Here is a 19448-nt window from a genome sequence, read left to right on the forward strand (position 1 = left end):
AGTTTTGCCCCCATGGTTCTGCCCTGGGCATGGCTTCCCTGTAGCTCCCTCCTTGCTGCTGAGCTATGCCCGTTCTTTGTTGCCAACACATCTTGGGCAGAGCTGGCCAATCTCTAGTCTTCCTTTAGGGCCACACCTTACCTGAAAATTAAACCTGGGTGCGGCAAACTCCATTGTTGTTTGTGCCAGGAGCTTTGTCTGCTGCGGCTGGGCACCTTGCAGAGAACTTTATAAACCCACTATCACTTAATTCTCACAATGCCCCCAGGGCTGCCACTATGAATGAGCAGAGGACTGTGGAAGGCAGGCCTCCTTCCAAGGTGGCAACAGCGTGTTGGGGCAGGTGCCAGTGCAGCCTGTCCTGCCCTTAGTCCGTTCTGCAACAGATGCTGGCTGCAGTGCCTTCTCTCCCCTCTCCTAGATGGTTTCTGTCCAGGGCAGGGGAGGCTAGCCAGGCAGCCTTGGTCAGGCTCCCTCTCAGGTCAGGCGCTCCTGTGCTCCCAGGGGCTGCTGCTTGTGCCTGGGAGTGGTTTCTCAGGGCCAGCCCATCAGCCCACTGCAGGGAAGGGGCACACCCAACAGCCTTGGCTCTGTCCTGCCTGGCTCCTGCCATGGAGACCATCAGGCTTTCCCCATCAATCCATGGAGAAAGGAGGCCTCCCGGAGAGGTGGTGATGGTGACGGGGAGGAGCCTCCTCTGGGAGGGCTGAAGGCAGTGAAGGAAGCAAGCAAGCTCAGACATGCACACCTACCTCTCTCACTTCTCTCCTTATTTTTCTGTGCCCTCTCACCCCCAAGGCACTTCTCTGGAGGCCCCGAGGCTGGCCCCTCCTTCCTGAGCCAATCATGGCAGACTCCTGGAGGAGGCATCCTTTTGTGAGGGCACATTTCTGGGCCAGAAAATCCTTCATCCTCTGACTCAGGCATGTCCACAGCACTAGAGATCTAGGGGACCTGGATGCTGGAGGGGAAGAGCAGGGCGGCAGCTCATGTCATTTACTGGGCCCACAGTGTGCATCTGTATACACGTGTGTATGTGTGGGGGAGGTGCACATGTGCACGTGCAGAAGAGACATAGAGCCAGCCACCATATACTGTCTGTTCTCCGGGAGCCGCTGCCCCCACCTCCAATCCGGTCGCTTCCATTTATTTAAGAAAAACCTGACACAGTGGTGGGTAGAACCCGAGAGAAAAGTGGCTGTGGGATGGGGTAGGAGACGCCCGGCTCCCTCTGCCTTGCCCATCCCAAGGTCCTTCACGGCATTCCCTGGTGCCCTCTGTCCCCTTCCCACCAGGTTCCTTTCATGGGGGGACGGGTGGTTGGCCCTGCAGAGAAGGAAGGAGTGGTCAGCAGAGCTGGAGGGGCTAAGGCGAAGTGTTGACCTTGCTGTGGGGTGGGTGGAAGGCATGCAGGCCTCCCTGGGCCTACCCAGGCCATAGTGCTCTGGCCTGTGGCTTGGCTAGGGGTGGACTGAGGACTCCTCCCCCTTCCGGCCACTTCTTTAGGCCTTGGGGGGCCGAGGAGAGAGTCCTGGGCTCTCAGGAAGGTGCCTGGCTTGGCCACAGACCCCTCTGGGGTCAGCTTCCCAGGCCCTAGGAAAGGACTGGGGGGTACCGAAAGCCAGATGATGCTACAAGTGTCCCCCAACTCCCAAATGTTTTGTCCACAGCAAGATCCTCGGCAGGGCAGGCAGCTGTGGCCTCCCACCCTGCAGGACAGAACTCCCTGAATAGTGGTTTGAGAAAAGTCTTTGTGCAGCTTGTGACACAAGACCCTACAGAACCCCCGACACAGAGGGAACACAGGGGACATGGGAGGCAGGGGTGGCTCACAGTGCGGGCTCACCTGGCCCCAAGCTTGGCGTCCGTGCCTCACTCTTGGGGCAGGTTTGTCTAAGATGGGAGGAGGTTTGGAAAGGGTAGGAGGGCTGGGGTTGCTGTCTCCCAGCGAGCTCCGGAGGAAGGATCCCTCCACCTGCCGTAGCAGAAGAGGGTAACGGTGTGAGGCAGAAGAGGGAGGCGGCGCCCCGCGAAGAGCAAAGCTGCAGGGGCCGGGCATTTAAAACCAGCCGCCCACGACCATGGGAGCAGGGGTCCTGGCTGTGTCCCACACGGAGCCCACCCCATGGGGGGGACGGCGCCTTTACGCAATCTCTTTGTTTCTGCGCATGTAACTGTGCAGATTTGGGGGTGCGGCAGGCCGCGTGGTGCCCGCCACATCGGGGCAGCCCCAACCCAGGTCCTCCTCGCCCTCCTCCTCGTCGTCGCCAGCGGGCACAGAGTCATAGGCCAGCTCCTCCGCGGGCAGCGTGGTGAAGGTGGTGAACTTGACCCGCTTGCGCTTGGAAGTGGGCGAGCTGGCAGGGTCCTCGGCCTGGTCCCGGGCCGAGCCGCCGGAGGAGCCGTCGCCCCGCCCGTGGACCTGGCTCTGGACACTGGTCTGCGAGCTGCCGCTGCTGTGGTGGTCGCCGTGGCAGCAGGCGGGCACCGTCTCCAGCGGGTTGCCGGCGGGCGGGGAGAGCTCCCCCTGCACCCGCAGGGGCTGCCCGTTGCCCAGGAACACCCAGTGGTGAGAGTGGTCCATGCTGGTCTGGCCCTCGGGCGGGATGCGCTTGTGCCGGTAGCGGAGCACGAAGACGACGCAGTTGATGAGGAAGACCAGGATGGCGAGGCAGAAGACGCCCAGCAGCGCGTACATGCCGATCTCCAGGTCCGTCAGCCCGCGCGGCATCTGCTGGAAGCCCGTGGGCAGCGGCAGGAAGTCTTCTGTGGGTGGCACGGCCGGGCTGGCGGTGACCCGCCCCGGAGCCTCAGGTGGGGACATCCCTGTGCCTGGAGGGCCAGCTCCCCGGGCCTCGTCCTCACCCCCACCGGGCCCCGGGTGGCTGGGGCCAGGGTAGTCGTAGGTGGGGTCCTCCTCCTCCCGTCCAAAGTGCACCCGCAGGCCCACGGGGGTGGTGGCCAGAACACTCTTGCGCTTGGTTTTCTGGCAGCTCTCAGCAATGGTGAGCTCCGCGCGGAGCAGCTCCCCTGCCCCCTCGGCCTCCGCCACCACCAGCGGGAAGGCCCGGTCCTGGGTCACTGTAGCCACCCGCTCATCCAGACTGCTCACCAGCAGCCCATAGTCCCGGGGGCTGTAGAGGGAGAGTGGAGCTGTGGTGCCGTCACTGTAGGAGAGCCAGAGGCTCAGGAGGGCTTCCTGGAGGAGGAGGAGGGGAGAGGAGTCAGAGAGCTAGTCCTGGCTGGCTTCCCTGTTGCATACTGAGCTTCATGAGGGCAGGGACCAAGGTATTCTGGCTCCCTGCTGTACCCCCGGTGCTGGAACTGTGCCTGGCATGTGGCAGGTGCTCAGGAATGATTGAGCGGGAGTCCTCGCCTGGAGGTTGTGAAAAGGGTACTGGGCATGTTATGGCCTCCTATTGCCTTGAGAATTTCTTTGCCCATGTCACCCTTTTCCCCTTGATGAGCTAAAGGTATGTTCTGCCTTGGGTCTCACTCAAGTCTCTTTTGCTGCAGGAGTAATCCCACATCTCCATGCCTGACCTCGGGATCATCCCCATCAGACACTTGGAGACCGAGGATACTGCCCAACCCCAGTCTCCTCTGTTTGTTAAATTGGTCTCCCTGCGGATGAGAAAGCAGGACCTAGAGAGAAGGGATTGGCTTGGGGCCATGGAACAAGTTAGGGGCAGAGGACTTCTAGTTCCTGACTCCGGATTTGGTGCCCAACACCCACCTTCTCATTCCCTGTGCTTCTGCCTGTCACCTTTCCACCTTTGCCTGTAGCCAGTGCCCTGGCATGCCTCAGGGGAGGGGGGAAGGGTTGTAGTTGGGGCTCCAGAAATAGGTAAGGGTAATTCCTGGAGGTGCAGGCAGAGGTGATGGGCCCTCTGAGAATATGGGAGGGGGAACCCTTAGCAGGAACATCTGAGGGTAGCAGGTGCAGGAAGCGAAACCTTGGCCAGACTCCTTGTGCAGATGGCAGGGGGATGGGGTGGAGCAGGCATGCAGGGCTCGGAGGGTAGATAGATCTTCCATTACCTAAAGCCCTAATTTGGGAGACTCATGGCACAAGGGCAAGTCAGAGCCCGCAAGTCCTCCTGCCACACTCCAAGCTCCAAGGTCGGTAGGCTGGGCATCCAGTTACCTGCTTGAGGAAGCTGAGGGTCTGCTGGGCAGCCGTGGTGGCCAGGATGGTGTGGCTGCTCCCGGGGCTTGGCCGTAGGGAGAGGGCAAGGCTGGCCACCACCTGGGCCTGCAGCTGTGTGATGCTGACCTTCTCCTCTGTCACCGTCAGAAGCGTCTCCCCGAGCACAGACTCTGTCAGTGGGGACACCACCTGAGGCAGAGAGGGGAAAGGGTGGGTGAAGGCCAGGAAAGAAGCACCCCCAGGATCACCAATCAGGGAGGAATCCCAGTGCTGCTAGAAGAGAGGCCCAGGGACTGGGGCAGGCTGGGAGGCTCTGCCTGAGTTCTGCACCTGGGAACTAGGGCCCGGGGGCCAAGTGGTAAGGGTGAGGAGCTCACAGGAGCCTAGATGAGACAGATGGGTAGATTTAAAGGAAAACAATAGGCCTGCACAGTGATAAATAGCAATTGACATTCCAACCTCAATGTCAGGGAGACAAAAGGGAGTGGTGGGGACTGTGGCAAATGGGAGAACTCATCTCATATAAAGGGGGCACCACTACTCACTCTAGCAGCTCATTGCCAGGTAGGAAGGTAGGCCCAGTGTTGCCAGATTCATATTTTGTAACACCAGAAATCTGGTTTTCTAAAAAATGAGGAACTTCCAAATTTTAAAATGTAGGATCAATTGTTTTTATTAAACAAGTATTCTACAAGCAGATTTCTAGCCCCTGGGCCACTATTTACCATCTCCTAGGTGAAAGATTTCTACTCAGGCACCCAGTTGTCAAGGAGGAAGGTCAGAGTTGACTTCCTAGATTCTGAACTCCCTTTCCTGGTCTCTGGGCTGCCTGGGCCCTCTCCCCTGCTCTCCCTCTTCATCCACACCTGCCCTTAGGGACCACACGGTCGTGCAAGGTTGATGACACTGGTAAGGCTTGGAGGGAGATCCTTCGCCAAGGTAAAGCTAAAGGACCGTGACCTCTGACCATGGAACTTCAGGCAGAGGGACAGGCGGGGAAGAAACTGTGTTTTGGGGGCAGCTGGGGTGGCTCCCAGGGGACGAGGCCCTGGAATTCCTATTCTAAGAATGTCTGTGGTCTGTGTCCTCTGCCCACAGGTGAACAAGGCTCCCAGCACTGCCCTTGTGCCTACCTTGAAGGGGGTGGTGCCCGGCTCCAAGCCTGCCAGGGTGCTGCTGTCTACCATGCGTGCCACTCGGGGGTCACCCACCCTCATGAAGTCGCTGACCAGGTCGGTGACCTCCACCAGCCAGTCCGGGCCCAGCATGGTGACCACCTGGTCGGTGCCCTCAGATGACGTCGTGTGGAACTGGGTGAAGACCTGCAGGGTGGCGTGCTGGTACTGCAGGGTGCAGCCGCGGCTGGTGCTGTGCCGCCGCTCCTCCTCGTCATCCTCCTCATCCTCACTCTCCCGGGCTGACCTGGGGGGGGCATGGGGTCAGGGCGCCTCGCCGTGGCGATTACCTGCACAGGGTCCTTCCTCCCCCAGCCCTGCCGGCAGTTCTCCTGTTCCCGTGGGTGGAAGCTGTGCAAGTGGAAACCTTTTCCCTGGCTCACTCCTGTTCCTGATAAGCATGGTGCTGGGAGTCCCAGGCCTTCCCCTCCTAGAGAGGCGCCTTCTGGACCCTCCCTGGTCCCTCTCCGCCTCTGCTTGGCTTCACCCACGCCTGTGAAAAGCTGACATCAAATCCTAACAAGTGCTGCCTCTTTTCAGCACTAAGTGTGCGCCTGGCCCCGCTCTCAGCTCTAAGCTGGAGCAGAGGCGATCCCTGTGCCAGGTGCCAGGAAGCTGCCTGGCTTGCGTCCTATGCTGTGTGGCAAACAGAACTTGTAAGTGATCAACTTGGATATTTAGCTGAGATTTGCAAGCAAAGTGTCGAAGGGACAGCCTGTGTTTCTCTTGCTGCTTATGGTTAAATACAAAAAGGAGAGAGAAAAATTGAGGGAGGAACTGGTGAGCAAAAGGGACCCAGAATGTGATGATTTGGGGAATTCTCAGTCTATTCAGATTGTCCAAAATGCTAGAACCAGGAGAGTTACTGTGTGAAGGGTGTGGCTGCTGCTTTGCTAGTGCTTAGGCTCAAGCACCAAAATAATCATCCACACAGAGGTCTCTGTTACCTGCGCTAACTAATTAACCCTCACAACAACCCGTGAGGCAAGCGTTAAGGTGCCTATTTTACAGATGAGGAAACTGAGGCATGGAGAGGTTATGTACATAGCCCACAGTTGCCCAGCTAGTACAGAGCAGAGGTCAGTTTTCAAACCCAGGCTGTCTGGCTTCAGAGTTCACTACATCTTCACTACTCAGAGCGGCATCAGCATCACCCAGGAGCTGGTCCAAAATACAGACTATGCATTTTGACAGGATATGCAGGCGAGTCGTGTGCACGTTGAAGTTGTTTTTCCAAATTTCTGCAGAATTGAACTGAGCCCAACTCTCACTAGCCACCAGCTTCAATCCCTAGCCCCGCCGCTCCTCCTCCCTGCCGGCTTTTCTCTCTAGCAGCGATGAGTGGGTGAGTGGGGTGCGCTGAGTTCAGATGTACTTGTCCTACAGTTGGGCACTCAGGTGTGTGAGCCTGCTGCCCAGAGAGGTGGCCCAGTGTGAGTCAGCGTGTGCCTGGATGCTGTGCTTACAAGGGTGCCTCGGTGTGCCCAGGCTGGGGCACGTGTGTATAGGTGTGTGTGCTCCTGTGTGACTGTATCTGCTCCATTTTGTCTGCTGTTTGACTGGTCTCTCCCCTGTTCCCCAGACAATTCCTTTCCACTCATCTTTTAAGACTTAGTTCAAGAGTCACCTCTTCCAGGAAGCCTTCCAGGAAGGCTGCCTTGGTTCTCTCCTTTGTGCCACTCAATTCCCTGCTTCCTGCATCCACCATGCTCTGTGGCACATACATGATGGCTTCCATGGTGGACACAGAACTTGGCTGAGTAAGGCACTGGCCACACTCATCTCACATCTCAAGCACCTGTCAGTGCCTGGCACACAGTAGCTACTCAGGAAAAGTTTGTTGACTGCATAACCAACCTGCAGACTGTGTACATTTAGGCCCTTATACACACATGTAGATCAGACTGTGTGCCAGGGCTGTGTTACCCGCGAGTGCTCGAGTATCTGCCGTGTGTGGAGGGGCTGTACCTCCGGTCGGGGAGGATAGGTACCCTCCAGCCCTTCACTTGGCTGAGGCGGGCGTCCGAGAGCTCGATGTGCAGGGGCAGCTTGGGGACCCAGACTGTCATTTCCAGGGGGGCATTGAGGACGTCGTAGCGGAAGGTGACCCTGGCATTCATGGACCCGCGAGACTCCTTTCCGCTAACAAACACGTAGTCGCAGCTGCTGGATACCTGGGGAGGGGAAGGAGGTTGGTTGGCATGTCTTGCCCTGCAGGTCATCCTGCAGGACAGTGCAAGGAACAGCAGTCTGACAAGCAGGGCCAGAGGCTGTTGGCGAGAAAGTGCCAGTCACATGAGGCTGAAGGGGAGGGACCCGGGGGAGAAAGCACCTAATTTAATTCCTCTGGGAGCTGTCAGCTTCTGTGTCCCCACCTCCATTCTGTTTTTCCAGAGATCATCTCTTAGGGGCTACTGTGGGAGGTGTTTGTTCCCTGGGAAGGAGCTAAAGTGCAAATGTTTTTACAAGGGATAGGTTTTGATGTACCTTCAGGATGAGGGTCCTCGGGACTGGCTCCCCTCCCCTACATGACTACCTGGGCTTTGGAGCATGTGTCTGGTGGGTAGAGTCCTCCACTGCACCAAAGAGCAGCCTGTCCTGAGTGGGACACTGGTGCTCAGCTGAGCAGGCAGGAGGTCAAATAGAGGGGTGAGGGTGAGGGGCAGGCCCATGGCTCCTCCCAGGCCCCTCTGGCCCAGCAGTCCCAGGAAAATGGGCGCTGGTTAATTTCAGGTAAGGGGACTGCTCTAGGCAGGGGTGGAAATGAGCGAAGGGGAGGGAAAAAATCAAGACCAGAGAACCCCAAGCACAGACTGGTGGATTATTGCCACCAATGGTGGCAGCTTTTGCAAATGCCTGTCCACCTGGATGCCAACTTTCATCTTAGAGGTTCCCCGGATGGGCATATGCCCACTGAACACATCTGGGTGGATGCCTGCGCCCACTCACGAAAGTGTCACTGCCAGTCCTTCAGGACAGACGCAGATGGGTGTACGTGTCAGATGTGCCCACGTACACACCTGGAGTGAGGACTGTGTGCATTGCATTTAGGTGCTCCAGCTGGTGCAGGCCCGTGGGTGCACATCCTCGTGTTTGGATGCAGCCTGTGGGCTGATGACACCCTGAAAACTCTGGTGGGGAATGGGGAGGGTGTTGGGTGCTGGTGGAATGGGGAGGGTGCTCATTTGTAATGAGCCCCTGGACTGTCCCAAACTCCTGCTAGCTCTCTTAATCATCTCAGAGGGGTGGGTGGAAGTGGAACAGCAGCCCTGCCAGAAATGCTCCTTTCCCACTTCAGAAGGCAGAGCATTCTCTCTGAAGGCTGGCAAATTCCATTTAGAATATTGGCAAACTCCATAAAGAACCTGAGTGTATTTCATTGAGAACGGAAACAAATTCCATTTAGAACCTTCGCTAATTCCCTTGGTATCTAAGCCATCACGGCTTTGTTCTGGTCCCTCTGGGGCTGAGGTGGGGGGGGGAGGGGGTCTGGGCATCAGAGAAAGGTGCTGGGCTCTTGGGAGCATGCCCATTTCTTCCTGTACCAGCCTGCCAGCAGTGGAGGGCCCCATGGGCCCAGGCAAGGCTTCTACTCCCAGGAGGTGAAGGGAGGGCAGGGGACCGAGCCATCTGCTCTGGCCACTTAGAAGGACTTCTCTCTGGATGCGGGGGCAGCTCAGGTGATCTCCAGGCTCCCCAACCTAGAGGGACACGGGACAGAGTGGGAAGAGAGTGTGCACCCCAGGTTAGCCCCAGTGAGCTGGTGGGAGGACACCCACACCCCTCCTCCCGCTCTCCTTCAAGCTGAAGGATTGACAGGAATAGGGAACAGATCCCGGTGTCTAATCATTTGATTTGGGCACCTGTTGGAGGCTGGCATGGCAAACTGCTCACCTAGCCCTAGGTACCGGGGCTGGACACCCTCCTGCATTATTTCCTGCTCTATTGCCTCTGACCACTCACTATCTGAAGCCAAGAAAAGGGGCAAAGCTGGAGGCCCTTGAGGGGAGGTGGCAACTGGACCATTTGTGTCAGATCAAAGACCTGTTTGCTGGGCCATGGAGGACCCAGGGCCCAGAGTGGGTCTCTGGGGAGAAGCTCAGGGAGGGGCCTTTGGGAGTTGGAGGAGGTGGGGATATGTGCCCAGAGTGGGTCTTTCCCTATACAACCTTCGCTCTTGGCCTAACTCACATGCTTCTGGAAGCTTCCTCCATGTGCTGGATCTCCTCCATTTAAAACAAGCATCCAGGTTCAGTGCATGTCTCTGAGGAGTCCACCCCCTGTCCCCCATTGCCTTGCCCATTGTCTGTCACACAGCAGGGGCTCCATAACGACTTGTCAGATTGGATTGAGTTCAAGTTGTCAATGCTGCCTTCTCCCCATGGTCTGCCAAGCAGTCTCTTCCACATTCCTACAAGCAGCCCACCAGGACTGGCAGGGCAGTACCCAGGGTTTTTCCGCACCCCATTCAGGCTAAACGAGGGATGCCCACAGGTGTTCTCCACTCCTGCCCCCAATTTCCAGTCTTCTTGCCTACCGAGGGAGTCTGCATGGGATGTGAATTCCCCTCTGGCTTGGAGCTCCCCACTCAAAGGTCTGAGGCCTTCTTCCCAGGGGCCCCACCTCCAGGAAGCTCACCTTGATGATCTCCTCATTGTCAGACTCACATTCCACCAGGGCAGAGACATCTAGGACGAGACCAGTCACTTCAATGGCAATGACCTTGACAGGGATGGCCACAGTCCGGCCAGTCAAGATGGCCGTATTGATGATCTCTGTGTCCTGTGGGGAGGAGAGGAGGGTGGCACTCTGCTGAACCAGGGTGCTTACAGATCCCTGCTCTCCCAGGATAGGACAGCCAAGGCCCTGGCTCCTGATTCCCCTTCTCCTCAGATGTACACCCTTCCATGGGGACACCTGCACACATGTGCAGAAAGGTGCATCCAACCAGCTTCACGCACCTTCTCAGATGCTCAGTTTCTTTGGACTTCTACAGTAGCTTCCATGATCTACCTCCCTCTGCTGCCAGCAAACAACCCTTCTCCAGTCCCCTCCCATCTTCTCGCAACATCTTCCATGCTCCCCAGGACTCACAGAGGAAAGTCCAACACATTTGCCTGGCTATTTGAGATGTTCTTGGGCTGGCTCCCGGTTCCCTGGCCATTCAAGGTGCTCCTGGGCTGGCCCCAGTTGATCATTCCAGCCTTTCCACCTTAATGCACTTGTCCTAAATCCACTGCTCCCTTGAACAAGCTATTCACATTCCCATCTCCGTACCTTTGTCTGCATGATCCCCTGCCTAGAGCGCCCTCCTCATCTTCTCTGATTGTATGAGTCCTTCCCCTACATGACCTTTGAGGTTCAACTGCATGGCCGCTTCCTCCAGGAAACCTCCCCTGAGTGGTCCCTCCATGGGTGACTTCTCCCACCTCTGTTCCCCTCAGTACCTGCTGTCTTACTCCAGCCCCAGGCACAGAGGACCGCCTGCCCCCCGTGAGATCGCCCTTCACAAGGGCACACCTGGGTTCAGGAGGCAGTCATACACTAGGGCGCTGGCTCACATGCATATGTGCATTGGCCTATACGCACACTCAGCTGTGCACATTTCCCTCACACATGCACCCATGACAGACACTTGCATCCACTGGCCCAGTCACTGCCCTGCTCACCATGGCCAAGGGCAGGATGGCTTGCACATCCCGCTGGATGACCGTCAGCTCTGTGACTGCCCGTTCCAGGTCAGGCAGAGCGCCATGGCCGCGGTAGTCAATGTGCCACATGATCCTCCGCTTGACCGACTGGCTGGTGAAGTTCTCCATCTCAAAGTCCAGTTGCAGGATCTCCAGGGGCCCCTGGCCCTCCCTGCCGGGTACAGAAAAGAAGCAGAGCTGGAGAGGAAGGGGGACCCCCATAGGGACTCCTAGCTCTCCTTGGAAGTCTGCCCTCTGGGGCCCTCTGAGCCTTCTCCAGCCACTCAAGGTGCTCTGCCTAGACTCAGAGTCCCCATAAACTAAGCCCCAGCCCTTCCATAAGCCTGGTCTCCTCCACCAAAAATTCCCCCACTCCTCCAGGTGCCTGTCTTGCAAAAAGGTAGGCAGGGGTACCACCTCGGCTCACCATGGGGGCAGCGGTGTGCCCTGGGCCCAGGCCACATCCACTGTGGCTGTTGAGTGCTTTGCTCCAGTCAGCAGCTCCGAGGTCACATGCCACTGACCACTCCGTGACTTGGTGCCTAAGAGGGTCACGCCCTTCTTGGCCTTCACCCTGGAACAAAGCAGGAGGAAGAAGAGGGAGAGGGTCAGCCTAGGGCCCAATGGCTGCCTACCCAGTAATGGCCCCTTGGCTGGGGCTGGCTGGTAGTAGGATCCCTCCCCTGGGTCTTAGACTCAAAGTTTGAGACTAATCTGGGGAGTCTGGTATCACGTAGCTACCACCTCTGACCCTCAGCCAAAGCTGCAATCACTTCCATCATATCTCCGCTAAGCCTTTACCTAACCCCTTCTTGCACACCTTAGGACAAGGGACCTACTGCTTCTGCACACATCCCATTCCATTTCCAGAAAGCCCCTGAGGATCAGAACCTCTTCCCCATGTTTAGCTGAAAGATAACCACCACAACCTTGGGTTCTGCTGGGGCAGAGAGAACACCTCTCCTCCATCTTAGTTGTAGCAGTTCTTCAGAAAGCTGGGAAGGTGAGGAGGTTTCTCTGAGTCTTCTTTTCTCCAAGCCTAAAATCTCCAGTTCCTCCAATCGCTGCTTTTGCCACAGTTTCAAGTCACTCGTATCCTAGACACCCTCCTCTGGACACTGTGCAGTTGTGCTCTAATTAACGCTGACTAAAGCAGAATGGTTATCACCTCCCTAATTCTACATGCTCTATTGCTTTTTTTTTTTTTTTTAAGTCTTTATTGATTTCAGAGAGAGAAAGGGAGAGGGAGTGACATAGAAACATCAATGATGAGTCATTGATCAACTGCCTCCTGCCCCCTACTGGGGATGGAGGCTGCAACTCAGGCATGTGCCCTGACCGGGAATTGAACCTTGATCTCTTGAATCATAGGTTGACGCTCAACCGCTGAGCCACACCGGCCGGGTTGCTCTGTTCCTATTAACGCAGCCCAAGATCTCTGATGACTCATTTATCTTGTATTCACATTCTTGTATCAATCACTGAATCCGGTATGATCCTTTCCAGGGATATTTAAACTTTAAGGTAGTACACTCAGGAGAGAGGGCGATACTTAACTCAAAGAAGTCGGAGGCTAATGGTGATGTTTCAGGTCCTATTGCATAATGCTTGAGGTCGGAAGGGGGGTTGTGGCAGGGCTTTTCCTATGAATCACCCAGCATGGCTCGAACCATAGATTCCTGCTGTGAGACATCATTATATTTTGTGGGGATGTGATACAATTTAAGGCATTTCTGAATCTGTGAACTGTATCCTTCTCATGGTATAGAAAGAGCTGGGCCTGGCTGGGATGGCTCAGAGGCTGAGCATTGACCTACGATCCTGGAGATCGAGGTTCGATTCCTGGTCAGGGCACATGCCCAGGTTTCGGGCTCGATCCCCAGTGGGGGGCGTGCAAGAGGCAGCTGATCAATGACTCTCGCATCATTGATGTTTCTATCTCTCTCTCTCCCTCTCCCTTCCTCTTTCTGAAATCAGTAAAGATATATTTAAAAAAAGAAAAAAAGAACTGGGACTCCTGAAAGCTTTTCTCCCAACTCTAGGATTGGGCAGATGTCCCAGCACACGCACACACTCCTGTTCATCTTTTGGCTCCCAGCAAGGGTCTCTATTTCTCCTCTTTGGCCTCAATCTCCATCTGTAAAATGGGAGGTTTGCACCAGCTAATGTCTAAGGGCCCATCCAGCCCCAATTCTACCCTTTTGAATATCCATGCTTGTGAAAACTGATATTTCTCCCTTACCAGGAGGCCATTTCTGTGAGATGCGGAGGTGGGGCAGGGATTTCTGTTGCCATTAGGCAGATGAGAACAGTGAGGTGTCTTTCTGAAGTTGATCAAGTGATAAATGTAAGAGCTGGGATTAGGATGCTGGACAGGCAGGCCGGGAGAGCCCCTGCAAAAGGGAAGGCAGCCCCCCCCCATAACTCCTACCTGAGTGTGAAATGCTCCACGCCGGGGCTGGAGGGAGAGGAGGAGTTGGGGGCCAGGTATAGGAGGATGCTGAGCACCTCCCCTGGCTTGAGGGGCCGATCTGGCAGGCGGATCATCAGGTTGCTGTCCAGCCTGTGCTCCTGCAGGGTCCTCCGGGGGGGTGGGCGGAACAGGCTGATGCTCCCAATGCGCAGCAGCGGGTGCTGGGTGGGGCTCTCCGCCCGGGCCCCCACTCCGGCCCCAGCCCCACGCCTGGTGCCCCCACAGCCCCCAGCCGCATCTGGGGCATGGAGAGTGTAGTACAGCTCAGCCTGCTGGCTCTCCCCCGTCAGCTCGGGCTCCAGCCCCTCTGGAGACTTGCGTCGGGTGGCGGGTGGCGCAGCTGGGGCTGGGGGCCCAAACCAGGCCAGGGGCAGCTCAGCCCTCACAAGACAGGTGGCCAGGCCCCCGCTGAGGCGGCAGGAGCTCTTGACCTCCCGGGCATCTCGGAAGGCATGCAAGCGGACACAAGGCAGCCGTTCGGTGACACCAAAGTCGTCCCAGTCCCTGCCAGCTACGTAGAACAGCACCTGGGCCACGGGCTGCGAGGCAGGCACACGGGCACGGACGATGAAGGCTCGCACCTTCCAGTTGACTGTCAGGCGCTCGGGGATGTCCAGGGTGCTGGACGGCTGCAGGAGCTCCCGGGCCACCACCTGGCTGGTGCTGAAGGGCCCCAGGGAGACGTTGAGGACCGGTAGCTCCTTGGTCTGGAACACCACGAAGGGCTCGGAGCGCTGCAGGGAGCTGTTGGCCACCGCGGGTGGCGGGGGCCGCGCCTCCCGCAGGAAGAAGGCCAGCCGCGTGTGCGACAGCCTGTAGCTGATCGGCAGCACTGGGCTGGCCTGTGGCCCCGGTGGGCTGGGGCTGGCTGGGTGGGAGCGGCCGGAGGCTGGGGACAGACAGAAGAAAGACCCCCACAGTGGTCAGGAGAGGCTTGGACCTCAGCTGGCCACCCCAGCTGGCCACCGTCACACAGGGCCACCCACTCCACGCTGGCAGCGCTCAGCCTGGCTCTAGGTCCTGGGGTGGCCCGGGGACAGGCTGCCTGGCTCTAAGCCCGGCCCCACCTTTGCAGGTGTGTTAACTCCTTCACCGCTGCTTCATTTCTTTATCTGCAATGTAGGGGTGAAGTTAATTCCAACACAGAGCATCGTGAATCTTTAAAGAGGTTTTATCTCCCAGCATCCTCATCTGTGAAATGAGTATAAATTTTTTTTGCCTCTAGGTGCCACCTATGAGGACTTACTAACGTCGTGTGAGTAAGTGCTGACAGCAGAGTGTGGCGCTGAGCAAGTGTGAGCTCTTAGCATTATCACCTCGCTCAGGGATCAACAAGCATTAGCTTATTTGATCCTTGGATCAATCCTTTGAGCAAATATGATTACAATCTCCATTGATTGAACCAGTTTTCTATCAATAACTTCTCTTTTTTGAGAGCCTATTTCTACATCTTACAGATAAAGGTGAAAGGCGCTTAAGTAACTTATCCCCAAAGGGGCCAGCAGTAGGATTTGAACCTGGGGCTACCTGAGTCTCCAGCTCAAGCCTTTTACTGGTTCAGCTGCCTCAGATGGTTCCCGGGGAACCTATATCTCCTCCCTACTCCACATACCTCCCACATACCTAATATACAGGGAATTCAATCCTCAGTCTCTAAACCCAAATGTGGGCTTCAGGTTTGGTGTCTCCCTCCTCTCAGGAGCCTGCCAAGTTCTAGCAATTCTACCTCTTGACTCGCTGGTAAATCCCAGGCTGCCGCTGTCCTCCATCCCCAGACTGGCCTCACTCCTGTTGCTATGACAATGACACACCATCTGAGTCTCCCCTTTCCCCAGCTGACCCCCTCCCTGGCATCCCCTCCCGTACATAGCAGCCAGAGAGATGTGTTTCTTCTGGACACAGATCAGACTTTGTTGGCCCCTCACTCCCAGCTCACCTGTTGGACACTGTCACAGAACAGGAAGGAAGTTTGAGGCTTGAGAATTATTCTCGATTTTCCCATGGACCCTGCATTGCATTCCCCCCCTTTGAAACTAGGGTAATAATAATAATTATTGTGTCTCACAGGATGTTGTGTTGTCATTTGTTTTTGAGAATCAAATAAGAAAGTGCCCTACAAATTGTGCAACACAATGCAAATGTGTGTAAGTATTATTAAAGGGTCTCTCCCTTCTGCTTATCAAATAATCCAGACTCTAAGCGTGTCATTCAAGGCCCTCTTGAGTGGGGTTCCGGGCTCCCCTTTCCACAGGAATCCTCTTCCCAAGCCCCCCCACCAGTGTAACTGGACAACTCCTGGCTTAAGCACCTGTGGATCCTGCCTTATCTCCCCTCCTTTGCTCATGCTATGGCCTCTGTTGAATTCCCCTTCCCTTTCTGCAGACATCCACAGCTGAAGCAACCTCCAAAGTCACTTCCTCCAGAAAGTCCTCCAGGATGCAATCTCAATTTCTGGAACTTCCCTCAGAGCTTTGCCCTCTCTGAGGGACCTCTCATCCTGCCTTGCACAGGAGTTAGTTATATACAAGGCCTTGCACGGAGCAAACCTTAAAAAAGTCACGGCTGGTCTATGCTGAACGAGATCTCTGTTCTAAGGAGGATTCTCCTAATCAGTGCTAAGGTGGACACTTGCAATTAATGCACATTTTTCATTTTACCACCAACTAAACCTTGACAGTTCCACCAACATTCACACCCAATTCCTCAGAAATGCAATGAATTAAAAACTCCCTGCTCTTCAGGCTCTGGTGTCTACATCCTATTTGTTGTTGTTGTTAATCTTCACCCGAGCATATTTTTCATTGATTTTTTTTTTTTTTTTTAGAGAGAGTGGAGGGGAGAGAGAGAGAGAGAGAAACATCAGTGTGGGAGAGACACATCGATTGATTGCCTCCTGCAAGTGCTCTGACTGGGCTGGGGATCAAACCAGAGACCCTTCGGTGTTCGGGCTGATGCTCTAACCACTGAGCCACACCAGCCAGGGCCATCCTATATATATATATTTTAATTTGTGGTTTAACTTCCTCAGTTAAAATTGAGTTGATTGGCTTGGGGCATGACAAAAGCCCTGAGGTCAGTTGTCCTAAGAGGAATGGCACCTGGTCTCAGCATGCCTCCTGAGCAGCCCTTAGGACCAGCTGGGGAAACCACTGGTCTCTGGTCCTCTGGGCAGCCTGTAATTTTACTACCAGATTGCTCCCTCTATTCCCAGAACTCTGTTCCCAGGCCACTCTTCCCCACCCTGCAGCCCCACAAGGTACACCGCTGCTGCTGATGGGGTGGAGGTGGGCAGCTGAGTCCCAAATGAGGATAGGAAGATGTTTGGAGAGGCAGGAGAGCCTTCCTGGCTGATGCCTTGGATCCTGCCCCAGAGTTACCCCTAGAGTCTCTGAGAAGCTACCCTTGCCACCTGGGACGAGGCTGGCTCCAAAGAGTGAGTATGGCAGTCCAGGATAATCGCCCGAGCTAGGGAACAGCAGCCTAGCAGCTACTTTGGAAGCAGCAGGAAGCAGGCACACAGACAGGCTTGAGGACTCAAGTCCAGGGCTCCTCCTTGCTGCACTCAGTGAGCAAGTTGCTTCCATTTTGAGCCTAAGTTTTCACCTCTAAAATTGAGGCTGTGACATCAGCCCCCTCACAGGGATGCTGAGAGTGGCTAAAAAACCAAGGAGGGCGGAGGAACACTGTGGGATGGGGTGGGATGTCCAGGGCTGGGATGGGGAGGGCCACCGTGCTTGTCCTGCTGCAGGTGGAGAAGGGCGTCTGTGGTCAGGGAGCTGCAGTTGCTCGCTCCCCAGGCCAGGTGGACAGGGTGGGGCTGGGAAATCAGAACCACTGGTCCTGCCTCACTTAGCATCCGCAGGAGGCCCCAGAGGCTGCTAAGTGGCACTTAGTCCCCTTTGACCCTCTTACCGTCTCAACCTCATGGCTGGCCATCTGGACCCTTGGTGACACAGTGGGGGAAGAGGCCATCAGATGGGCAGGAAACTCAGAGAGGCGTGGAGGAAGGAATTAGAGAACCGAGTCCGCACGCACACCTTGCCCTCGACAGATTTCGGTTGAATGAATGGAGTTCTCTGAATGAGAAGCCCAGCCCTGACTAAGAGGCCCTGGGCTAACAAATGCCTCCTCGCTGAGGCACCTGAGAGGAGCCTGGATGGCCACCCAGGGGAAGGGCTCCTGGCACGAGGCTCTTGACGCCTCCCAGCGACCTTGAACATAAGGAGACCGAGATTCTGGAAGGGGCAGCAACTTGTATTAAGGAAACAACTGGTTTTCAGAAAGGGGAGCTGGACAAGATAGTATTGAGGTAGCACTATAATTTTAGTATTTATTTATTTATTTATTTATTAAAATTTTTTTTTAATCGATTTTAGAGAGAGAGGAAGGGAGAGCGAGAGAGAAACATTGATGAGAGAGAACCATCGATTGGCTGCCTCCTGCACTCCCCCTCCTGGGGATCAAGCCTTCAACCTGGGCATGTGCCCCGATGGAGAATCGAAACAGCAACCTCTTGGTGCATAGGACCACACTCAACCAACCGAGCCACACCAGCCAGGGCTACACTTTTAGAATTTATGTCATTGTGGCACACAGAGCATCCGTTCCCATAATCACAGTGAGTCATTCTATCCTCTGGGGCCCTGAGGCCTTGTCTGTAGTGGAGTTGGGAGGTGTCCCTGAGACCTCCGAACTAATTGCTGCTCTCCCCTTACTTCCTCTGGAGCCTAAAGGAAGCTGCTTGGCCTCTCTGGGACTCAGTTTCCCCAGGGAGATGGGGGAGGCCCTGTAAGCATTGTGGTGTGGCAGGGACTGGGGAAGGAAGGCGGGTCTAGTGGGGTTGTCGGCAGATCAGTCGGTCACGTTTTCAGAAACACTGTGAATGTGTGTGGATGTGCGATCTGTGCTCTAACCTTGGACTTGGAGCATGGCATGGGCTTGGGAAGGAAAAGTTGCTGGAAGTTTGCTGAAGGAAGATAGACAGGAGAGGGGAAGATCAACACAGAACTGAGTTCAAGTCAGGGCCAGAGGTCAGGGGGAAGTGCTTCAGGGGAGCGACAGGGTGGCCATGACCGCCTGGATCTGCCCTGCCTTGGACATACTCCACACAACAAGGGTGTTCACTCCGTTGGGGAACGCACGTGCACACACACACACACACACATACACACACATGTGCACGCACATACACTCATGCTCATACATAGCCTTGCACATACCTGCCCCTCAGGCCCCGCACCAGGCAGCCCATATCAGTTCCTTGGGCTTGGTTCTGAACCTGGGACCCCTGCCTCTTGCCTGCTCCACTCTCTCCCCAGATGTCACTATGCTCTCCACCTACCACACATGTCCTCTGGCCCAGCTTGCCCTGCGGCCCAGGGTTAACACTGCCTTCCTGTTGGCAGCCTTGGCTCTCCTGAGAGGAGCAGTCGGATTTCCCCGTCTACACAGCCTGGCGCCTCAGGAATCACTTGGATCCAGCCCTGGGACCCTCCCTCGCTGCCATCTCTCTATAGAAGTGGCTTCTCCATGTTTTCTCAGGCTCATGATGGGTATTAGGGCTGAATTGTGCCCCCTCCTGATCCGTACGTGTGAGTCTTAACCCCCAGCACCTCTGAATGTGACTGTGTTTGAAGATAGTCTTTAAAGAGGTCATGAAGTGAAATGCGGCCATCAGGATGGACCCTAATGCAATATGACTGGTGTCCTTAGCAGAAGAGGAGATCAGGGCATGGACACACAGAAGGAAGACCATGTGAAGACACAGCTGGAAACCAACTCCAGAACTGTGAAAGAGAAAATAAACTTTTCTTGTTTCAGCCGCCCAGTCTCTGGTACTTTGTTACAGTAGCTCAAGCAGACAGGTGCATGGTGATTAGCTATTTCTGCCCCCACAGCCTCAGTTTCCCCAGGAAGGTGTGGAGACAGCATATGGGGGGAGGAAGACTGGCCCGGGTCAT

General features: G+C 55.7%; 1 protein-coding gene across 1 annotated transcript in view; it reads right to left on the reverse strand.

Moving 5' to 3' along the window:
• Positions 1-958: 958 nt before the first annotated feature.
• The window catches only part of TMEM132E (transmembrane protein 132E), a 55218-nt gene continuing 36728 nt past the window's right edge, over positions 959-19448 (reverse strand). Inside the window, exons 2-9 of the mRNA XM_081161364.1 lie at positions 13447-14377; positions 11443-11589; positions 10995-11187; positions 9964-10107; positions 7294-7499; positions 5284-5572; positions 4148-4339; positions 959-3199 (exon numbers count right to left, since the gene is read on the reverse strand). Of these exons, the coding sequence (XP_081017490.1) occupies positions 2144-3199; positions 4148-4339; positions 5284-5572; positions 7294-7499; positions 9964-10107; positions 10995-11187; positions 11443-11589; positions 13447-14377 (3158 nt within the window). The 3' untranslated portion in view covers positions 959-2143. The remainder of the gene's footprint in view (positions 3200-4147; positions 4340-5283; positions 5573-7293; positions 7500-9963; positions 10108-10994; positions 11188-11442; positions 11590-13446; positions 14378-19448) is intronic.

This window comes from Miniopterus schreibersii (assembly GCF_964146895.1).
Source record: "Miniopterus schreibersii genome assembly, chromosome: 16".
NCBI classification, from domain to species: Eukaryota; Metazoa; Chordata; class Mammalia; order Chiroptera; family Miniopteridae; genus Miniopterus; species Miniopterus schreibersii.